The sequence below is a fragment of the Cyprinus carpio genome, chromosome B20 (genome assembly GCF_018340385.1).
Source record: "Cyprinus carpio isolate SPL01 chromosome B20, ASM1834038v1, whole genome shotgun sequence".
In the NCBI taxonomy this organism is placed as follows: Eukaryota; Metazoa; Chordata; class Actinopteri; order Cypriniformes; family Cyprinidae; genus Cyprinus; species Cyprinus carpio.
Genome location: NC_056616.1, coordinates 7,038,948 through 7,061,886, shown reverse-complemented (window position 1 = coordinate 7,061,886; position 22,939 = coordinate 7,038,948). Strand labels below are relative to the sequence as shown.

Below are 22,939 nucleotides of genomic sequence, written 5' to 3'. Positions count from 1 at the left end.
CAACTATTTGAAAATCTGAGGGTGCAAAGAAATCTAAATATCGAGAAAATCGTCTTTAAAGTTGTGCAAATTAAGTCCTTAGCAATGCATATTACAAATTAAAAATTAAGTTTTAATATATTTAAAGTAGGAAATTTACAAAATATCTTCACGGAACAAGATCTTTACTTTATCTATCTATCTATCTATCTATCTATCTATCTATCTATCTATCTATCTATCTATCTATCTATGGCTCCCCCTCGTGGACGCAGCGCCTCAAAAGTTGTCAAGTTATTTATTGCAATGACGCTTTATTTGAATGTCTCTCCACCATGGCCACTTTCTGTCTTTGCAAGCTTAATTTAAGTTTCTTTAATCAGATGAAGAAAACGGCTGTGATAAGGCAGTCTATGTGGTAAGAGAAGCAGCAGTGCGTTGCAGGAGCGTCCAGCGCATCATGCGGAGGGTCTGCGGGGTTTCTGCTGATGCGAGCGCGCTGCAGCTGAACACATGTGTGTGTATTAAAACCATGGGCTGCTGATACACACCTGCCCGGTCCTGTGTGCTTACAAACACCATCCGCATTCACATCAAGGACTGAAGCGATGCTACGAGCCTCTGGAGAATGTCAGCTCTGAAAAAGGTATTGCAGCTGGCGTTGATGGAAATAAAATAGTGCTGTAATAGTCTTCTAATCATCAATAACCTATAGCCAAGACCGTTTAACTTATTAGATTATGGAAATGATTCACGTGCCATTCCAAAGACTACAGACGTTTCTGCTGATGTCATAACTAGTCTTAATTAATGTTTTAACCCACCTGCTGTTGCCAGTGCTTAACAGTGATGACGTCATGTGCTTCTCACATAGGCTTTGTGTGATTTTACCAGAATAAGTGCAGATAGTATTTATTTGTATGCAGAGGGTTAAGGAGTAAACTGTGGATTTTGGAGATGCATGTGATTTTTCCCCCCTCTCCGTTAACTTGAGTTAGCATGGCCCCTGTCTCAGGGAAATGGTTTATCTCATCTCTTCATCCTCTTCCCTCCATTCACCGATTGTCTCGTTCTCTGTGTGTGAAATTTACTCCATTGTACTATTTCCATCTTCATTTCTCCATCTGCCACAGGTGTTACCATGGATACTGCAGACACATTGCTGCCTTTTCCTTGACAAGAGTCCAGGTAAGAGACAGGATGGGATATTTAGGGTCTTTCCCCCGTCTTAACTCCAGACTAAGAGAGATTTGCAGTGATTTGTGGATTTAAAGGGATAGTTCACCACAAAAATGAAAATTATTTCATAATTTACTCACCCGCTGTTCTAAACCTGTATGAAATACTTTCTTATGTGGAACACAAAAGGAAGGGTTTTGAAGAAGGTTTTTGTTCATACACTCAAAGTGGATGGTGACAAAGTGAAGCTCCAAAACGAAAACGAAAACAAAAGTATTCCATACAACTGGTGCAAAATAACAGCTTAAACAATCTGTGGTAAATACAGTATTGTTCAACAGTTACATGAAAGTATATATATATATATATATGTGTGTGTGTGTGTGTGTGTGTGTGTGTGTGTGTGTGTGTGTGTGTGTGTGTGTGTGTGTGTGTTTTCTTAAAAAAAAATCACTTAATCATTTTATTCAGCTGTAATCCATTAGATGGTCAAAAGTGAAAGTCAGTAAAAGTGGAAGTCATGATGTTTCAGATAAAGATGTTCCTTTAAATTCTGTATTCATTAAAGAATCCTGAAACAAATCAAGATTTCAGTAAAAATAGTACAACTTGCACTAAACAGCACAACTTTTGCAACATCGATTTTAATAGGCTTTTTTTCATTTTTTTTTCATTATTTGTACCAGATCAGCATAGAATGATTTCTGAAGCACCATGTCACACTGAAGAATGGAGTAATGATGCTGAAAATTCAGTTTTGCATCACTAAATTAAAATCAGATCATTCAAATGGGGATTTTTTTTAAAAATTATAATAATATTTTGGAATATTACTGGGGTTTTATTCCAGGTGAGCATAATCAACTTTATATGTTTAAAAAAATAATTAAACAACTTACAGATATCAAACTTTTGAACAGCTTTTTGTGTTTAAAAAAAAAGTCACATGACCAGCTTCAGTAGACTTAATTAAGACACGAAGATGAAGAAATGACTGCAGAATTTGAATGTTTGGGTGAACTCCTCCTTTAAATTTATTTTGTGTTGAATTAGTTTAAACTTACTTTGAAAATCCACCACAGAATCACTCAGAGGGAAATCGTTTTGTTTTTCCTGTAGTGTTCCTATTCCTTTTCCATGCCATTTACTTAATTATCATTATAAAGTTCAACTGTGATGATTGTCTTGTGTTTGGAAGTGAATGTCTTTTGTCCATTGTGAACTTATGCATGATTTGTGTTACATCAGAAACATCAAACTGGACTTTCTGATGCATTCGTACAGTGCTTGCAAATACATTCTTCAATACATATTGGATGTATATGCTTTTTGGATCTGCTTTGCTCTTTTGAATATAAAGGCACATCTTCTATCAGCTCTTGGGATGGCCCGTGTTAACTTACCCCTCTCTGTGAGGGTTCAAACACCCTCAAGGTTGCTGATGAACCACTGTATGCAATTTTCTACATTCTTAAGCCCACATGATTGATGGCAAGCTGTCCAGCTGACTGTGTATCAGCCCACAGTGTCCTGCATGGCTATAGTTTACTTCAGTGTACCAGTGAATATTTTGAGAGCCCTGCTGCTGTTTCTATGGAGACGAGGGAGGCTGATGTCATTGGAGGTTATCCTGAACATGCTCAGATCTGTTTGTTGGAACCAGTATCTGATGCTGATTATGTATTCAGCGGTGTAACCATCAGTATTCATAAAGCAGATCCAGCAACAATCCTCCGTGAAAGCATTCGGACTGATTTCTAATAGCACGCTTTAATCAGTTCATTCATGAAGAGGAGTGCAGAGAATATCTCAGAATGAGACAGTTCACCTTTTTTAATTCATTCATCATGGCTCAGCGTTTTCCCGAGGTCACGGCTGACAGCTCATGTTAATGCTGATTGTCTCTAAGGACATTTCAAATCCACATCTGCCTCACTGTCTCATTAAAACCATGCTGTTAAACAAATTTAGTTTAGTGCCAGACAGAAAAGAACAGAGCTGTGTCATAATTTTGCAAACTCATCTGGTTTGGTTTCATTCTTGAATTGTTTTCACATTTCTCAGGCATGTCTTCGTCAGGCAAGATTGTGACAGTTTGTTATTGTCACTAGATGGCGCCGATTTCAGATATTTTGGGTTGTGACTGGTCTCAGTCATCTCAATGGAAGTTGCTCAGTTAGCACAGGACTCTTGTAGGTGAAGAAACTTTTCTCAGACAGAAAGATAAGCAGGATGGGACACCAGTGAGGGAACTACACGACAGGGAAAACGTTTAGCTGCGACACAATTCATTTTGATGGGCAGTGGAGAGTCCCAAATTCCAGTGACTCTGTGATAGGATAAAAAGAATTATGCATATGAAGCAAAATTGGCAGTATCCAGTGCTTTCTCAAGATACATTAGAACTTTGTATATGGATGGATTTGTGTAAATATCACGTGACACACTGTTCTGAATAAGGTTTCATCGTGCCACCAGAGGGAGACAATTCCTTTATTCTATTCTATTCTATTCTATTCTATTCTATTCTATTCTATAGAACTGCTGTTGTTGGTTTGGGATATAGCATATACAATTTTGGGATATTGCATAAAAAAATGCTGGATGGAAATGCCAAGATGTGCATGGATTCTAAAAATGTGCATAAAAAAAAAAAAAAAAACCCTTGCTCTCAACTGGGTCTGAGGATTTTTTTTTTTTTATCTGATGAGAAAACTTATGCATAAAATATGCTGTAAACCCATTTAAGTAATGTCTTGATGTGCATCAAAAAGTCACATGATTTTGCCTTAACAGACCATATGATTGAATAACTGAACTGAAAAGCACACTGATGTCATTACACACCATATTTGCGAATGTTTTATGTGATATCTAATTTTGGGCATTGTGTTTAAGGGATAGTTCACCCAAAAATGAAAATTCTGTCATTAATTACTCACCCTCATGTCGTTCCAAACCCGTAAGACCTACGTTCATCTTCAGAACACAAATTAAGATATTTTTGATGGAATCTGAGAGCTCTCTGACTCTCTGTAGACAGCAAGGGTCCTTACACGATCAACGTCCAGAAACTTAGCAAGGAGATCCGCGTGGCACAGCTGACACAGAACAGCATACGCTATTTGCATTCAGTGGATGCTCTCCAAAATGGCGCTAGGTTGATGTGGAGGAGACGAATTGTTGAATAAAGTTTTTTTTTTTTTTTTTTTGAGCACAGAAAAGAAGACACCTAGAAATTAGAAATTTGTCTTAGTTGAAAAGATAGATTATTACATTTAGTTTCAGATCCTGTGCTGAAAAAGGTGAACTGGGGTTATTTATTTAAAGGGCATTTTGTATTGGTCTAATAGAAAATCGTGGTTTACATGTTTTCTTCATGTTTTGTTCAGTTTGTCTAAAACCAAATACAGTGAAAACATTTGATGTTGGAACAATTTTCACTCATTAATTGCTGGTGTATGGTCTTTACAATAAATATGGATCTTTTGTGAAAATAAATATTTTTTGATTAATATTAAATTAAAATGTAAGGTTTCAACTAAACAATTTGAGGAAAACTAATACTTTTGGGGTTTTTTTTGTACAATATCCTTATACAGAGAGAGACAGAGAAGAAAGCATTGGGCTTCCCCTGGAGCAAACAAAATTGCTCGGTGCTCAGTGTGAATGCCAGCCCTAAAAAGCCTCATGTCAGGCAATTCAAGAGATTCAATTGGCTGGACTAAATGGGTTCAGGGATGAAGAGCCACCTGTAGTGGATCTCTCAGCTGTTCCCATGGTGACAGTGAGACCGCTGGTTTGAGGGGGATTCCTGAACCCCTGCAGCTGTTATCTTCATCTGGGGATACCTGTGAGCCACGGGTCAATGGGCTTTGGAAGAAAAATATGCTGTGATCTTTGAAACTGAAACTGGGTGAAGTCATCAGTGTTCATCTGAAGATGAATTAGATGTGCATTGTAACGTCCGAAGCTGATGTCATGAATGTCAGTAGGCTGGGAAATTTTTAAAATGAGTGGTATATTCATAAATTCGTAACCTGTGGAAATACAAACAGTGCAGTTCGTTGATGGAAGACAACGAGTGCAGTACTGAAAGGGGGCGGAGCTACATAACCAATCAGATTCTGGCACTTTCAGCCAGCATTGGCTATTCTTCTGCTATTTAGAGGGTCAGGAAAATTCACATTTGACATATTAACTGCAACAGTTTATTTTTTTTTCCAGTTAATCTGATGTAGCTTATAATGAACAGCAGAAAGTGTTTCCTCCTTTGGGATAAGAATAAACTGGTCACGTTTTGGTGTCCCTCCTTATGTTATTTCTCGGCTTTCTTCCAGAGGTCGGTCAGGTGCTATTAATGGCTAACTAATGGTCATATGGTGCTGCACACTGATATTTGGCATCTCTCCATACTGTCCATACTAGCGCTAGGCAATATAGCAAATTAAAATCACACTATTTTCCAGCTTTTCGAGTATTTTCCATGTATCTCTTCATTTATTATATCCTTTTTTTTCAATAAAACAAATATCAGATTGAAAAGAAAAGATTAATGGAGTATGGTTTACAAGAAAATATTATTTTGTCTTTCTACTTAATGCATTGTTTGTCAATTCTTTATAATTATTTGCAAAATTTACTTGCAATTTCTGAGTGAAAACGGTTTGAAAGTAGTGTTTCAGTGTATTTGCTCAGATTTTTTTTTTCAATAAGATGAACTGTCATTTCGATTAAACAGCGACTGTTGCCAAGTAAATGTTTAATTACATAAAATAAAACATATTAAAAATATAGTTAAGAATGAAGAAGGCATGTTTTCCCACTTTGTTTTCCATTAAATAAGCACAATTAAATATTATATTTAATTATTTAAAACATTTTAATATCAAAATTGCCACATGGAGACTATGACCATTTTTTAAATTGACGTACATAATTCATTAAACAGATTCATTATGATTCATTAAAATATAAATTAATCAAATACCAACTATAATGCCATTTTTGATATTGAAACAAAATATGGAGAATATTTTTTGTGAATTTTCTATATATTGCCTATAGTAGTCCAAAATATAGCCTAAATGTTATTTAGGGGTGTAACTGCTGGAAAGTCCTCATGGTTTGGTTTGAATCACTGTTCTATGGTTGTGGTTTTCATTTAGAATATATTAATATATGATTATTAGGGTCAGCGATTTGCACCGTGGTAGTTGATTGAAACAGAGAAATCAACAAAATATTAGTAACATTCCTGTCACAGAAGTGATTTGCAGGGTACAGCATGTGTAGAGATATTTTTGTGTGGATGACCTGTCTTTGAATTTGGCTTGTGACATTTCCTGACCCCCTCCACATACACTTCTTTCCATTGTTTTTTTTTTTTTTTTGTCTCCACTTTCAGTTTCTATTAATTAAAAGGCACCAGAGTGAAAACAGCCTTGTGTCCCTATTACCTGTCAGTTATCACTGAAATAGGCGTCTTGAGAAATCACACCTGTCTGAAACAGCAAAAAAGTCTCAGGACGACATCGAAACCAGCTTGTACCAAACCATGGGTAGCGAATCGTACATTTTGTCTGATGTAAATTCACAGTCCTTTTATAATATGTCATTTTCATGTGCAGCACCTTCCATTGGACACACTCTACATAAGTGGGAGGGGCCTTAATCACAGAGATCAGCCAATCACAGGCTTCAACCAATATTTAATAAAGATTAAGTTTAGAATTTTTGTATTTTTTTATGAGGTCTTTAAAGGGTAAAACAACAAATTTATTGATATCATTATAAATCAATAAATTTGTTGTTTTACCCTTTAAAGACCTTATGAAAAAATATAGAAATTCTAAACTTAGAATGGTGTAAATATCATTGCTTTTAGATCTTTGATAGCAAAATTATGGTTTCAGTAGAATTCCTGTCGAATTCTTTAGGTTTCTGTAGAATTTAAACCACAAGGTGTATACTGTATATATTGCTATTATGATTTAAAATGCAATTTAAAAAAGCTTGAGGTTTGCTGCACCAGTGTTATTTTAGTAACACTAGTACAAATGTTATAGTTTTTGTGCTTCAGTAATTTTTGCGAATCAAAATTGCGTTAAATTATTTTAACGCATTAAGGACTGTAAAATTAATTGCATGCGTTAACACGTTAACGTTGACTGCAGTCAAGGTAAAGACGATTGCGGTGGCATACAGGAGTCGTGCACGGGTCGAGTCTGTTAATGCATGTATGAGTGCTCTTGACGCACTGATCGCACATTGTATTTATGCACAGGCACAGAAATTTCTGTACATTCACGTTTCCACACACATTCACGATAATGTTTTGATTTGTCATGTGTATTTTGCTGTGTTTAATTATACTGAATGGATCCGAGTACTGTAGTAGATACATGCAGTCAGCAGGCGGTTGGTTTAGGTTTTTTTCCCACATCTTCATTTGGTTCTGTTCGGTATCACAACTTGACTTCTCTAAAATGTAAAAAAAGCTCTTTGCTGTTGCACTGTACACATACTATACAATTCAGATTTTTTTCTTTCATTTGTTCTTATATGGGCTCCTTTGGTGTCCTTTTGGAGTTTGCAAGTGTCCTTTTTTATCTTGAAAAAAGCTTGACAAAAATATTGATTTTTGAGAATCACCCTTCAAGCTTTTGGTTTACTTCACTGGATATAGTAAATGATGACAAAATAAACATTTGAAACAAGATAAATGGTCTATGCTTAATTTCATGAAGTATGTGTTTAATCGCGATTAATCACAGAAAAAAGGGTGTGATTAATTAGATTAAAATTTTTAATCGATTGACAGCCCTAATATAATATCTATAAACTATAAACATATATATATATATATATATATATATATATATATATATATATATATCATTTTATTAGGGCTGTCAAATGATTAATCACGATTAATCACATCCAAAATAAAAGTTTTGTTTACATAATATATGTATGTGTACAGGGTATATTTATTATGTATATATAAATACACACACATAAATTATATATTTAGAAAATATTTACATGTATATACATTTATATATTTATATTCTTATATTTTATATTATATATAAATATATTTAATATATAAACATAACATATTCTTCTTAAATATATACATGCATGTGTGTGTATTTATATATACATAATAAATATACACAGTATACACACATATATTATGTAAACAAAACTTTTATTTTGGATGTGATTAATAGTGATTAATCATTTGACAGCCCTAAATTTTATTTAACAGCACAACTGCCTTAATTTCTTCATTTTCAAACATTAAACCATAAAGCTTTCGGTTTATTTTTATTTATTTATTTATTTTAGTTTTTTCATGAACTGGTATTTTCAGACAGTTTGTTTCAAAGAACCAAAGAAATGATTCACCAATTAATTTTCATAATCACACAGTCATGTCACTCGATGTTGTTATCAAAACACCCAATAATGATTTGAATTGGGGATGTTTTACATTTACAGCATATAAAGTGATTAAACTAGCCTTAACTCTCCATTTATAAATCACGTGTAACCATAGAGACTTTAATTTTTCTCCTTATTTGTCTCAACTGCTTGGTTCAAGCCCTCGGCAGTTTACATTTCAGACATGTCTGAAAAATATATCGCTATTTCAAAGCCATATCACAATTTCAGTTTGATTTTGATTAAACATGCAGCCCTAATATATTTGAATGTTGTAATTGACCAATCGGAATCGAGTGTTCCAAAGAGAAACAAAATAATTATTTTAATTAGTCCATTGGAATTCCACTAAAGCTAGATGATCAGTCCGATAATGCTTTGTCCTTGAGCTGTGTATGGTAACAGCAAGTAGTTACCCGAAAGGCCCTCTTTTTGCCCTCTGCTGTGATTAAGATTCACCTTATTCAAATGGGATGCAGCAGCAAAATAATGAGCAGCCCGATAGATCTGCCCTCTGAATAAATGAAGCGAATCACACTGAAGGGTAGGCTGTCATGAGATGTCTCAAACACTCTCACACACCCTACCAGTCAAAACAGTTTATTCATTTTAAATCATAAAGCAAAGAAAATGTGACACCTTAAGGGCATTTTAACATTTCTAATGCACCTTTTTGCTGCCTGTGAAAGTGAATGTGATCTTCATAAGGAGTGTTAATGATATACTTGGCACGGTGGGAGTGTAAACACACCCTGATGCTAATGATGCTAATGAGTCTGATCCTTAGGTGTTATGACAGTACTAAGCAACAGTCTCTCGGTTCAAACTCACACTTTTGTTCCTTGAAAACAAACAGCGGAGCTTTGAACTAAGGTTATATTTAACCAAACTACAGACTTTGTTCATGTGAAGCACTCCAGTTGCTGTAACAGTCAGTTTATACTATGAGTGTTAGCCAAGGAACAGATAGCTGACAGGCAGTCAATTTTGTTGAGGAAGGTTTGGCTGCAGTGGGCATTCAAAAGGCTAACGCTGTCTTATATGACAGTGAGGTAACCTAGCATCCAGTGAACCAAAAACACCTCTCAACAATGTGTGACAAAGCTCCACATTCTTACCAACCCTTACGAAAAAGAAGATTATTCAAGTGTGCTATTAGTATAGTTCTTTTAAACTAAAAATAGGAAAGTATGCTTTTAGTTTACTTTTTATGTACTTCTCAGAAATGGGCTTTATGTACTCCTCAGAAATATACTTAAAATGACATTTAAGTATACTTGACTTATACTTACAAAAAGTCTTAATATACTTGAACTTTACTTAAGTATACTTAATAAAATAAACTTGAAGTATACTACTTTTTGGTAAGGGAAACTTTAGAGGAATGTACTATGAAACTAACTTGCAGCTGAACTCAGCGTAATTATAAATGTTTTAGTGTTGTTTCCATACAAGGATCCTCTACTGTCGTCACCAAACTAAATTCAGTTCATGTACTGTATGTACAGTATTCAATTAACTATTTCTCGTGGTGTGTGTTGTATAAATACAATCCGTAAATATAAAGCTGCTTTATGGTAAGCCTTCAATGTTAGCAAAGAATAAAAAAAGGCATAGCCTAAGGGTGCTTGGAAAAATCTGAGACGTGAGCAGGGGAATGGGGGAAAAAAACATGAGACCTCAAGACCAAGTGTTTTTTAAAAGCTGAACTTCCTATAAATGTGTTAAACGCTGTTTTTTATATCACTTTCATTCGATAGATGCTGCAAAATGCTCGAGATTTGAGCACTATGGTTAAAACAAATCTTTCTAGTGCATGTTTACATAGAAAAACAATGGCCCCTTACACTGTGGCACACAGGAAAAGAAAGCAGAAGCCTATTTTGGATGGATATCAATAGAGGAGAGGATTTAATGCGTTGCCTAAACTGCTTTTGTGGGAAAACAAGCTTATCATTTAATGAATTGACAGTCTTTTGGCTAATCTTCAACATGTTTGCCATTAAACATTTGTTTTGGATTGACCTATTTATAGAGTTTACACCAAAAATATTGCAAAAAATAAGTTTTACAAGAGAAAGTCATGAACAATTTTGCACTTCTCATTCATTTCTATAATTTCTACAAACAATGATTGACTGTCGCCCAACTCTGAGAGAAATTCAGTGACGTCAAGGCTTTAATGTGATTGGTTATCAAGGCACTCAATCCAAGTTGACTGTTGGGATTTCTCAAATGGTAGAGTCTAGCAAGTTGGTATCTCGCAATGTTAAGATCATCTCAGATACAACATCAACATTTTGGAACATCATGTGACCTACAGTATGACATTGTTACAACCACTTGGGAGGTCAAACATAAGAATAAAGTTTACGTAAACTTTTTATCAGAAATGAATCCTTCTAGTTAATTCCAAATATGACCATTTTTTTTCTCCCATGGCCTCATTGGATGGTAAAGTGTCAAATGGATGCATCATTTAGAATCTCTTTGGGCATTCACACGAATATTGTGTATTTGGACATGCTAAACTTTTGACTTATTCATATACATTTATTTATATAGCGTGGTAATGTGATTCAGAAAGGAGCTTGCCTTCCACTGTCAATCAAAAACTGTTCCATTTGTCTAATTTCAGATTTATTTGAGATGAACAACACCTTGCCATATGTTTTATGTTTCTCACTCTTATGTATTTCTCTTGGTTCAAGCATGTATGCCAACAGACTCTTGTGAAATGGTCAAGGACTCATTTAAGCATTCATACCCACCAAAGGCCAAATGGTCTTGGTGAAGCTCACTGCAATGTTATGTAATCTTGAAGTGTCTCTTTTTGTCTGTCTTTGCCTTCTAAGAATCAAAGTTTCTTTGCTTTTCTTTTGAAGAGGATACCAAGTGCTTTGTTCACACTGCATCCAATTCCAATTAGTTTTTAAATCTGATTGGCAGGACTGATTGCCCATGCTGTCATTTTGGAAGTGATGAATCAAGTCCATTTGTTCAGACAGTGCAGTCAACATCTAGTATATCTACATCGGTTGCCATAGTAATGGCAAAAGCCAAGAACAATGCCAAGAGACTGATGTACAGTAGCTGTCAGTTTGGAAAAGGAGAAAGGAAAACATTTCATTTTTCATTTTCATTGACATTTCATCTTGGAATTGAACTTATGAGGTACATCAGGCAATATAAGAGTCACAGGCAGTATTGTACTTTACACATCCATGCATATATTGCATTCAACAATTCTTCCATTCACTCTACTCACTATTCACTGCCGCTGTCACACTAGTCTTAGAAAAGCATTGAATTTTTTTTTTTTTTATCATAAATACCTAGTATAATGAATTCAAAATGTAAAAATATACCAACGAATTCACTTTCTTGCAACACTGCAAGTTTATGTCTCACCAAACAATTATGTGTCAGAGTTAATCGAACTTCATAAAAAAAAAAAAAAAAATCATGGAATGCAGAGCTTCTCTACAAGTGTTTGCCCCTCTGCTCTCCCACATTTGCATGAATCAAAGTCTAAAACCAGCAAATGATTTCAGACACAGATACAACAAATAAGCAACACTGATTCTTGAAAATCATACCTCTACCTACTTTTTTGCAAAACTCCAAACCATACCTATGTATACAATTCACTGCAGATTCAGCTGAAATTAACGGCAGTAAAATTCCAGTAACTTTTTTTTACTGTTCAGTCATATGAAGTTTACAGGGGTAATTATCGATTAATAAATACTTATTTTTTGTGTGGCTCTTTGAACAATACTATGTTATACACTTTTACCACAGTGCATATTAATTTTGACGTTTGCATCAAATAACCAGCTCCATATGTATGACTTTTCTGAAAAAATAAACTTGCTCAGTAGCACACCTGGTACAGCATTGCACTTGTGATATGGAGCAGTCGGGTATGAGTCACATGAAACACAAGTCACAATAAAGTAGATCAAACACTTGTAGAAGCAGGCTAAAATGGTATGGTTGCTTCAGCAGATGTGATTTTATCTCACGTTTGCACTGACGGTTAGGTTTATCGTAAGATTTAGTGTTGGTGGCATGTTATTTTCAAACGTGACAGAGCATTAACCTTTCAGCACCACTGACCTGACATTTCATTTCCAAACTGCCACAATAAGTAACTTAAAACATTACCAGATTCACATTCATCTGCTTTGTATAAAATTGATTGTGCTTTTAGCACCGACATTTCACAATAACAATGTTTCAACACACACACATACACACACACACACACACATTTATGTATAAAATAATCTAAATGTTATTTCTCAGAAATGTCGCCACAATCACATTTGAAATGCATATGGTGTTGCACACCAAATTATGAAAATCATTTTCAAAAGCTGATTTTAATTGGATTTCAGATCATATATGTACATGGTTTATGGATTAGGTAATTGGATTTCATGTGAATTTTAGCTGCTGCTACTAGTAAATGAACTAAAATATTTAAACTATACCTCTCAGCACTACCAAAATATCTTGTGAAGCAAAATACTAGGACAATATCTGCTAGAGGCCAGACTTGATCATTTTTAAATTTGACAGTATAATTAAAGTTAGTACGGAAGTTCAATGCTAAGATAACAGACATATATTGGAATGAATTGAAGTATAGAAAAATCAATAGCAAATTAATTTGGACACATACACTCTTAAAAATAAAAGTGCTTCACGATGCCATAGAAGAACCTTTTTGTCTACATGGTTCCAGAAAGAACCTTTAACATCTGAAGAACTTTTCTGTTTCACAAAAAGGTTCTTTGTGGCAAAAGAAGGTTCTTCAAATTATAAAAAAGTAAGAAAGAGATGGATCTTTAAAGAACCTTTGACTAAATGATTCTTTCTGGAACCAAAAATGTTTTTTCTATGGCATCACTTGAAGAACCTTTTGAAGCACCTTTATTTTAAGAGTGTATGCTATATAAACTACACAGATTATTGAAAAATGTGCCTCTACCTAAATTTTTGCAAAACTCTTATACATACCATTCAATGCACTTTCCAGCTGAAATGAACACTTTAGGCAGTAAAACATGTACCTTCCTGCACATTTTCAAAGATGAACTGTTCAGTAAGTGTTGCTAAAACATTTTATTCCATTGGTACAGGCACGTATTATGGTGGTTCACTTTCAGGGAAGTGTCGCTAAAAGGCTAATGCTCTATCGTCTTGGAAAATAGCAAACCCCTTACACCAAACCCAACCCTTAATCTACCAGAGAGTGTTTACGAAAGCAAAAGTGATATGAAAACACAATCATTGATGCAACTGTACTATTTTTAACTTGCTTATACACAAGTCAAACTGTAGTTTCACAGGATTCGTACCAAAGTGCTTCACCTCGCAAGTGCAACTCGGTATCGGGGGCCTACTGCCCTTACCAAAAAGTAGTATACTTCAAGTTTATTTTATTAAGTATACTTAAGTAAAGTTCAAGTATATTTTGACTTTTTGTGAGTATAAGTCAAGTATACTTAATTGTCATTATAAGTATATATCTTAGAAGTACATAAAGCCCATTTCTGAGAAGTACATAAAAAGTAAACTAAAAGTATACTTTCCTATTTTTTTGTTTAAAATAAGTATACTAATAGCACACTTGAATAAACTTCTTTTTCGTAAGGGTGAGCAAACCTACTGCGTTAGAAAATCCATATATAAAGATCTATATGTGACGCTTACATTCAAAAGTACCAATTTTCAAATCTAGCAGCATATTAGAGTTGTTTTGAATTCTAACATAAAATAGTGAAAGGAACTGTGCAAAAATAAGGCTTGCTTAATCAAAACTTTGGCCTCGTAAATCATACGTTGTGTGAAAAGGAATAAAAATGGTCAGTTTTACTGCCTCTAGTGTTCATTTCTCCTGGAAACTGCAGTGATTTGCACATACAGGCGTGTTTTTTTTTTTTTTTTTAGTTTTACAGATATACCTCCCAGCACTACCAAAATATTTTGTGAAGCAAAAATAGTAGCACATGTAGTATAACTGAATTATAATTGAAGAGAGCACAGAAGTTCAATGCTAAGCTAACAGTAAGATGCGAACCTGCTCTCATATTAGCAGCAGACACTGTAATCAGCTGAATTCTGTTTTAAAATTAGATCCTACAATAAGCTTGTCAAGACATTCTATTCTTTTTTTTTTTCTCCAACACACATTGTAATTGTTAACAACCTAGTGATTAGCATCTCTCCTGCGCACTAATGTGTATCCCAAAGGGAAATTATGGGCTTCCTAATGCGGTCATCTCAGGTTGCGTCCTCTTCCATCTGTGGTGACAATGATGCAGAAATGAAAAAACTGAAACAGTGACATCATCACCATCATCATCATCAGTGATCATACGAGAAAGAGGATTCCTTTTTTAACAGGATCGATTTTTCCCCTCGAATGGATATAAGGCATGGTTTTGACATTTACAGTGAGAGCAGAATAGGATGACAGATGATACAGATGAAATAAGAGGAATACAGATTAGTATTCCAGAGTGAGCAGGGGCCAGTGACAATCAAGAATCCTGAATCCGGTATCTGGCTCCATGTTTTGCCGTGTGCCAGTGGAGTCCGTGGAAGATGCCGAGATCGCTGCAGAGGAGCTCTAAACGTACAGCTTAACACCAGCGCTGGGGAGATCGGATCTCCTCTCCTCTCCACTCCTCTGCTCTTGGGGAGGTGACGGGAAAGAGAGACAGCAGAGAGAGAGAGAGAGGGGGGAACAACGGAAAAACGGGAAAAGACACAGAGTAGCTATTTTTGTTTTTTTTCCAGGCTGCTTGGACTATCAGCCCGTGTGTATGTGTGAATTTTCCTGACTCTCTCTCTCTCTCTCTCATAACTGTCTTCTGGTTTTCTGGGATGGTTTGAAGACTTGTATGTGATGCTCCCTGCACAGAGGTAAGTCCAATCAAAACAAGTCGGTATCCCTGAAGAACCAGTTGCTCTGAGAAATGAATGAACATGTCCTGAGGAGTTGGTGTTGTGCTTGGGACTTGATCCAGAACGTCGTTTTTCAGTTTGACTTGTAAACTGCTATAGGTTTGTATCTCGTGTGTGTGTTTCTACGCGTGCAGGATTTAGGTACAGGTGTCTGTGACATGATCTTCTAATTCAATGGAGACATTAACATCTGCTCAAGTGTGGCGGGCACAGGTTGTACCTCTGTTTTTAAACCGGAGAGGCCAGGAATGTTGCCTAGCAATATTGCAACATTCTCCATGTGGAGAGATGTGATTTTATGCTCTGCTGCCTGACGGTGGGGCATCCTTCACGCGAGGACATGCCAGAAGCTCACGGAGCACATTGAGTACCCGTGCGTTTGTGTGTGGCACGGTAGGAGGCGGAATTGGGGTTTTCTGCGGTCCTCAGTCCAGGCTTGCCATTATGCAAAGTGGTGTGGAACGCTGTCGCTGGGGTTCGCTGATGAAGATTCACGGTTTCTCGCTCTGTCTTCTCCCTTGACCACTCTGTTACACACTGAGCTAAACGTCTGCTGCGTCTACAGCTCACTCAAAACTCTCCACACTGCAGGGGCCGAGCATCTTGACAGCCATCAGCACCTCTCACACACTTGCGTGTGTGTGTGGGTGTGTGTGTTAGACTGTGTGTGATAGTGTGAATGAGATTATGTGTCCAAGTGAGCAAGACTGGGTAAATATTGCCGCTCTACCTCTGTTATTGTGTAACTCGCAGGATAAGCAATGCTTGTAGATTGAAGACTCTGTGTGTGTTGCGCTGGACTTGTGCTTTTCTAACCGATAGTGCTCAGAATCTCAAGCACACACTCAATCACGACTCAGATCAGCCGGAAACACAATGTTCTCACCTGCATGGATCTTAGTGTATGATGCTGGAAATTAAAATTAAACCAAAATGAAAAGTCATACACGCAATATATACCAAAATATGTGCATGTTATGCACACAATGAAACTTTAAAAACTGCACAAAAATTAAATAGTCTGCCAAGAACAAAAAGTAATACATATTACCATGTTTTTATTTTTTTAACACTGGTAATATTTTTTTTTCTCTCTTTCTCTTTTGGGTATGTACCATAAAATAACATTTTTGTATAGAACATGCACCATGGTAGTGCAATATACTTACATTTATTTATTTTTTGAACATATACCATAGTAACATAGTGTAACAGTGTTTTGGACATGTACTGCACCATGGCAGTACAGTGGTTTTAGGGTACATATCATTGTACCCTAAAATAACAATTCCCCCAAAGTTCCCCCAAAATAACAATTCTTCATGAATGACTGACCCTCATGTTCTTCAAAACCTGTGGGGACCTTATTGACTTTCACTGTATGGTCAAAAATACTGTCAAGTTTTTTCAAAATATCTTCAAGTATTCAAGTAAACTTTTAAATATACAATTTCAGTCAAATTTTTCTGAGACAGAAAAACTACAATAATGGGAGAATTAGCTTCATTGTAAATTACAAGGTATAATTCACAAATCTTTTTTTTTTTTTTTTTACAATTCAGATTTGAGATGTCAAATCTCTCCACAGAGCATGTGCGCAAACACACGTCAGCAAAAGCTGTTATTATTTTAGTATCGACTTAGTACCAAAGAAACATCCCCGTTTTTCGGAAACAACTACTTTTTCCAGTGAGTAGTGTGACAAAATGATTTACAACCTACATTACTCTTTGATTATCACATAATGTGTGTAATTGCATGTGCAAATCAGGTTTGTCAAATATTTTTTAATAAATAATAATTATAAAAAAATATATAAATAATAAATAAATAATTTTATTTATTTATTCAACTGTAATTTTATATATATGTGTGTGTTTGTGTGTGTGTGTGTGTGTGTGTGTGTGTGTGTGTGTGTGTGTGTGTGTGTGTGTGTGTGGATACACTTTATTTATGATACATTGTACCCGTTTGTTTTTTTTAAATACAGGTAATTTGCTCCAACCTGTCCTCCAACTAATACGCTCGTATAGGTCGTTTGTCCAAATCCCTGAAATACGACCCATCAGAGCGTATACTACAATTGCGCCCCTATCGGCAAAAGGTCGTGTTCATATTAATGTTCTGAACTCTTTTATTTGCACCGTGATTTGCGTTTCGTGTAGCTCAGTTGGTAGATTATTGCGTTATACCTTGAAATGCAATCATGCTATCATGGGTTCGATCCCCGAGAATGGACGTGCACGTAAAATGTATATGCTCAAAAAAATCATAATTTAGCATGATTTCTGTGAGGGTTAGGTTTAGGGGGTGGGGTTAGGTGTTTTCATTCGAACGAATAAGCCTAATAGTAAAATATGTACGAATTACTGTGAGATCGGTGTAAAAAGTCCACACATTGCATTTAAATAAACGTGCGTTTTGATTGGTAATGACGTTATACGTCATTTCATGACGACAGACGCAACACGATACTGTCATTATTTTTACGCCCGCTAGAGGCCGCTTAACGTTAAAACGTAAAAAATAGGTCGTAATAAGGTGCTTGCACAAACGACCTATATGGTCGTTTTTAGTTGGAGGACAGGCTCTTATTAGTATTCAGTGCACACAAGAGGGGGTTTCCTGGATGCTGTATACATTAGTGCTGTGGTGCAGTGCAGTGTTTCCCACCGTTTCAGCTGTTGGGTGTCAAGGCAGCGTTTGGCTTTGAGTTCTGATCGGGGATACCAGTCATACACACGCTGAACTGTGCGCTGATACTGTCTGTAACAGAAACTGAGCCTGATTTCATGCGTTGCAGCTCTTTCTGGGTTTCTCTGCTTTATTTCTGTATGCTCTGTATTTTGCATCTCTTTCATTCTTCCTCTCTCTTTCTCATCCTCTTCTATCGGTCCACAGAAGAGAGTGGGACTGGCCGCTCTCCCGCTTGTTTCCATGGATACCGTGCGCGCGTGTGCGAGGGTGGGTATGCGCATGTGTTTCCCTTTTCGTTTCAGCACATTCCTCAGAATGGTGCTGGTGTTTCTGGGATTCAGGAAAGATCATGGATTCTATGAGTGTGTGTGTGTGTAGAGGTTTTTTCAGTGTGTATAGTCACTTCAGCAGCCTGTTTGCCATTCGATAGAATTGTGATTAACTGCCAATAATTAAGCCTATGATTGTGTGTGTGTGTGTGTGTGTGTAGATGGGTGGGTGGCAGCTAACAGGAGTGGGTGGCGACCAGCTCCGCTCCACTCGAATCCTCTGTAATACTATGAATCTCCACCGTAATGAAGCAGATGATGCAGGCTGTTCTCTCCTCTCTGTGCATTTATATTTAGATTAACAAAAGCCTGATGACACATCGGGCCATAGATCGTGACATCTGCCCTTACCTCGGCTCTTTTTAATGACTCAGCAGATAATTACCAAGAAGGGTCAGTGTAGCTGCTTCGATTGTGTCAGATCAAGCTGAAAAGAAGCACTAACATTCTTCAACCAGCAGCAGGAATTGTAAATTTAGTGGTATTACACAAATATTTGAAAATATTAACATGAAATATTTTATAACTGCATCATTCATAAAATGGACTACTGTTTATTCTAAGAAGAAAGAAATGCATCAAGTATACATTTAGATATTGGTATACATTTTAGTCAGTGACAAATTGCTTTTGTTCCTCTATTGTGAGTCGCTCTAGATAAATACAAATATAGTCAGTCCATTCCTTGGGGATCAAACCCATGAACTTATCGTTAAAATGGAAAAATATAAAACTGCAATACTTGCGATCTTGTCGCTCTCACTAAATATAAATGTAGTCAGTTCATTCCCTGGGAATCGAACCTATGACCTTAGCATTGCTAGTCACGGTCTACTATTTGAGCTACAATAATACAACTCTTCAATCTTGCTTTGGATAAAAGCATTTGCTAAATGCATTATTAGTCAGTTAATTCCAGGAGAATCGAACCAATGACCTACCATAATGCAATGAGTTACAATAATGCAATACAAAACTTCGATAGGTTCCTGTAAATTACAAGGTCTAAAACACCAAACTAATCAAAAATTCAAGACATGAGAACTCTCCACAGAGATGTTTTTGTTTAATTAGTGGACTAATGGACTATTGATTATCGTAAATGCATTCAACATTTAGATATTGGTATACTTTTTCAGTCACATTTTTCAGCTTTTGTTAAATTGTGGGTTGCTTTGGGAAAAAAGCATTTGCTAAATGTATAAATGTATATGCATAAAATCAGGCAAATGATATATGAAGAAATTCCTTTGTAAAAATATCAGCATATAGATAGGAATAAAATGGTAAAATGTGTGCTACACTGAAGTAGTAATTTCTGGCTCTGTACAGGAAAAAAATATAATTTTGAGAAAACAGCCCTTTAAAGATGTGTAATGCAATTCAAAAAAGCAAACGCAAATAGAACAAGTGCATAAAATAAACACTTTGAGTATTTTGGATGTTTACTTTCCACTGGTCTGAAAAAACACATTATGAATAGACCAAAATCTCAAAATTGAACAGTCCATGTAAAAACAATGTTTTGCCTGTAGTGTCTTTTTATTTTTATATATTTCAAAGGAATATTTTTGGCTTAATAGATTAATCATCATTTACTATAGTGAATATAAGACCCTATAGTGACAGAAAACATATTCATATTTTTTTTTTTTAAGATTAAACAAACTCTGAAGATACATTTAATTTAGGTATACAGTCACATATAAACATTATGATTATAATAAATTTGGTAAACATGAAAACTCAAAGCTAATTTTTGGGTGAACTATCCCTATACAGTATGTGCAAATCTGAATCTTGTTTTGGAATTGAAATAATAAAAAAGTAATAATAAAATAATCCGACTGTCTCTCAGTAGATGTGTATTAATAAAGGTACATATTTGGTAGCATTTTATTGTTGTTTCACTTGAAAAGAAAGTGATTAGATGAGAGAGAGTGCATCTGACAGCTGTGTGCAGGGCAGCACTCCATGCCGATCTTTGCTGACATGTCATCTATGACTGTGTCCACCATTTAGAGAAACATAATACTTCATGCAATGAACTTTAATACTGGTTAACAACTTTTAATGGGAGGTTTCAGAATAAAGTAACCTCAGATTTGAGGTTAGTTACTGCAGCTGCTGTTTTCAGCAGACATGAATAGAGATTACATAATCACAGATTTTTCTTACAACTGAGTTAATTGCTGATTTTTAGGGGGGCTGAGATCAAATTCGAGGCAGAAGCCTCTCTAAATAGGGTTTAGCAAAGTCTGTGACTGCTTGGCAATACATCCCTTACTTATTCAGAAAATGTCACATAAATATTCCCTTTAAAATAAAAGTTCAATTGTTAGCTCACAAATATCCAACTCAGCGCTGCAAGGACGTAGTTCATGTGTAGTAACGTATTTGTAACAATATTATTACATTGTAACTAAACACAAACATGCAGTTTGAACAGATATAAGAGTAAGTGTTTAATGTATAAACACTTCGGTTTGACTTGTTGATTTCATATTGAAGCATGTTGTGCAGCTTTAAAGATGTCAAAAATGGTCAATTCTGTCTTCATTTACTCACCCTCATGTCATTCCAAACGTATAGGACTTGCTTTTCTTCTGTGGAACAGAAAGAAGTTATTTAGCAGAATGTCCAAGCTGCTCTTTTTTCAGTAAAAACTGGATAACAATCATATGGCTTTAGAGGATGGTTGCATTGTGTTTTTTTCTTTCTTTTTTTCTGTATGGAAAGAAAAGCTCACTTTGTATTCACAGAAGAAGGAAAGTCACATAGGCTTGGACTTAAATCATAGTGCAAAAATTATGACAGATTTTTTTTTCGTCTCCCATTTTTGAATCGCTTTGAATTTTTATTGGTGGAGTGGAAAGACAGTTTCATGTGGGTTAAAACAGGCCTGTGCTTGTCTGTCCTTTGGCCACAGACTGAAGAGTCCCCTCCATCTCCTGCTCTTTTGCCAAGTGCCCTGCCCGTTTTCAATAGGCTGCGTGTCACGTTCACCCGGGAAGACAAGATTCCACCAGGAAGTGGCCATACGAGCGAGGACTGTTAGCGGGACAGGGCTGTGAGCAGTCAAATGTCAAGCAGGCAGCAGATGGTAGAGCTTATTTACTCTTTCTTGAGACATTTTCAGCATTCTCTTAATTACTGATTTTATTGATTCTCTGGAGTCTTTAAACATGTTGTCGAAAAGATCAGTCTAATATTTTATTTATTTATTTATTTTCCAGAAATGTACTTTTTTTTCTCCCCTGAAAAATATGGTTCAGAATAGTTTCACAAGAGCAGAAACCAGTTTCCTCATCTAGCCAAAAAAAAATAAATAAATAAATATTTAATTCATTTATGGATTAAGCCAATATTTATCTGGAAAAAAAAAAGAGAAGAAATGTTTAGTGAATTAAAAAAAAAATTCATTATTATCATCATTATTTTTATTGGAAGTACACCTTTACCCTCATGTTGTGTTTCAGTCGTTTTGACCAAAGTTAATGCATTTTTTCCCTAGTTAATGCTAATTAATGTTATTGTATCAGACTAAAAAAATAATATAGCATAATGAGAGATTTACAAGCAATATTTTTCTTTTTTAAGTCAGTTATTTTTGACCAGGAATACCAAATCAGGTAACAGGCTTTCAGCACAGCACAAGGACTATCAATAAATAAGCCATTTCTTGGATGATTTTAGGTTATCTCTTTATTTCTTTCATTTTAAATGAACTGTCCAAACAAACTGAATTCGATTTTCAGTGCTGCCTGATGGAGAGTGTACTAAGAGAGCGTGTTTGATTATTGCTTCTGTTTGCTTGGTTTAAAGCTGTCTGTGCAATACAGTGTAACATTAAAAATAGCAATAGCTGTTTGTCACACAACGCTGCTCATTGTTGGAAAAAATAGCTTGTTACTGGAAAAGCCACACTATTTAAAAATGAGTCCGTCAGACCTCGAAAACATAGTTAAAGTGATAAAAATGTGAACATCTGTCAACACAAACAAATTATATGCATGTCTATTGTCATTATATATCATTATTATTAAACTGTTTTTACTGTACATGTTTAGCAAATTTTAAATAGAGTTTGAAGTTCAAGGATTGGGATAAAAGACACAGAATAAGATGTTTTTGATGTTTTCTTTGGGCTTAGGATTTTTCTACTTGATGATGCTGAAGCTATAGAATAATAATAGTAAGATTAAACGATTTGTGTGATATATGAAGAGTTGTTTTGAAACTGGTTGTTATCAGATGAATGTACCCAGAAGCATATAACACTGACCTCAAAAGAGCAGTTAGAAATGTCTTCAGTGCCAGAC

The 22,939-nt window shown here is 35.5% G+C and overlaps 1 protein-coding gene across 7 annotated transcripts in view; it reads left to right on the top strand.

Moving 5' to 3' along the window:
• The first annotated feature begins 315 nt into the window (after positions 1 to 315).
• Positions 316 to 22,939, top strand: part of LOC109113829 (disks large-associated protein 2-like) — a 116,355-nt gene continuing 93,731 nt past the window's right edge. For 4 of the 7 annotated variants that reach the window (XM_042747166.1, XM_042747165.1, XM_042747168.1 and 1 more), the window contains exon 1: positions 984 to 1,167. In XM_042747166.1, the coding sequence (XP_042603100.1) occupies positions 999 to 1,167 (169 nt within the window). In that variant the 5' untranslated portion in view covers positions 984 to 998. Of the gene's footprint in view, positions 626 to 983; positions 1,168 to 14,872; positions 15,550 to 22,939 lie in introns of those variants that run through there. The other 3 variants (XM_042747167.1, XM_042747171.1, XM_042747169.1) reach the window with 3 other exon arrangements.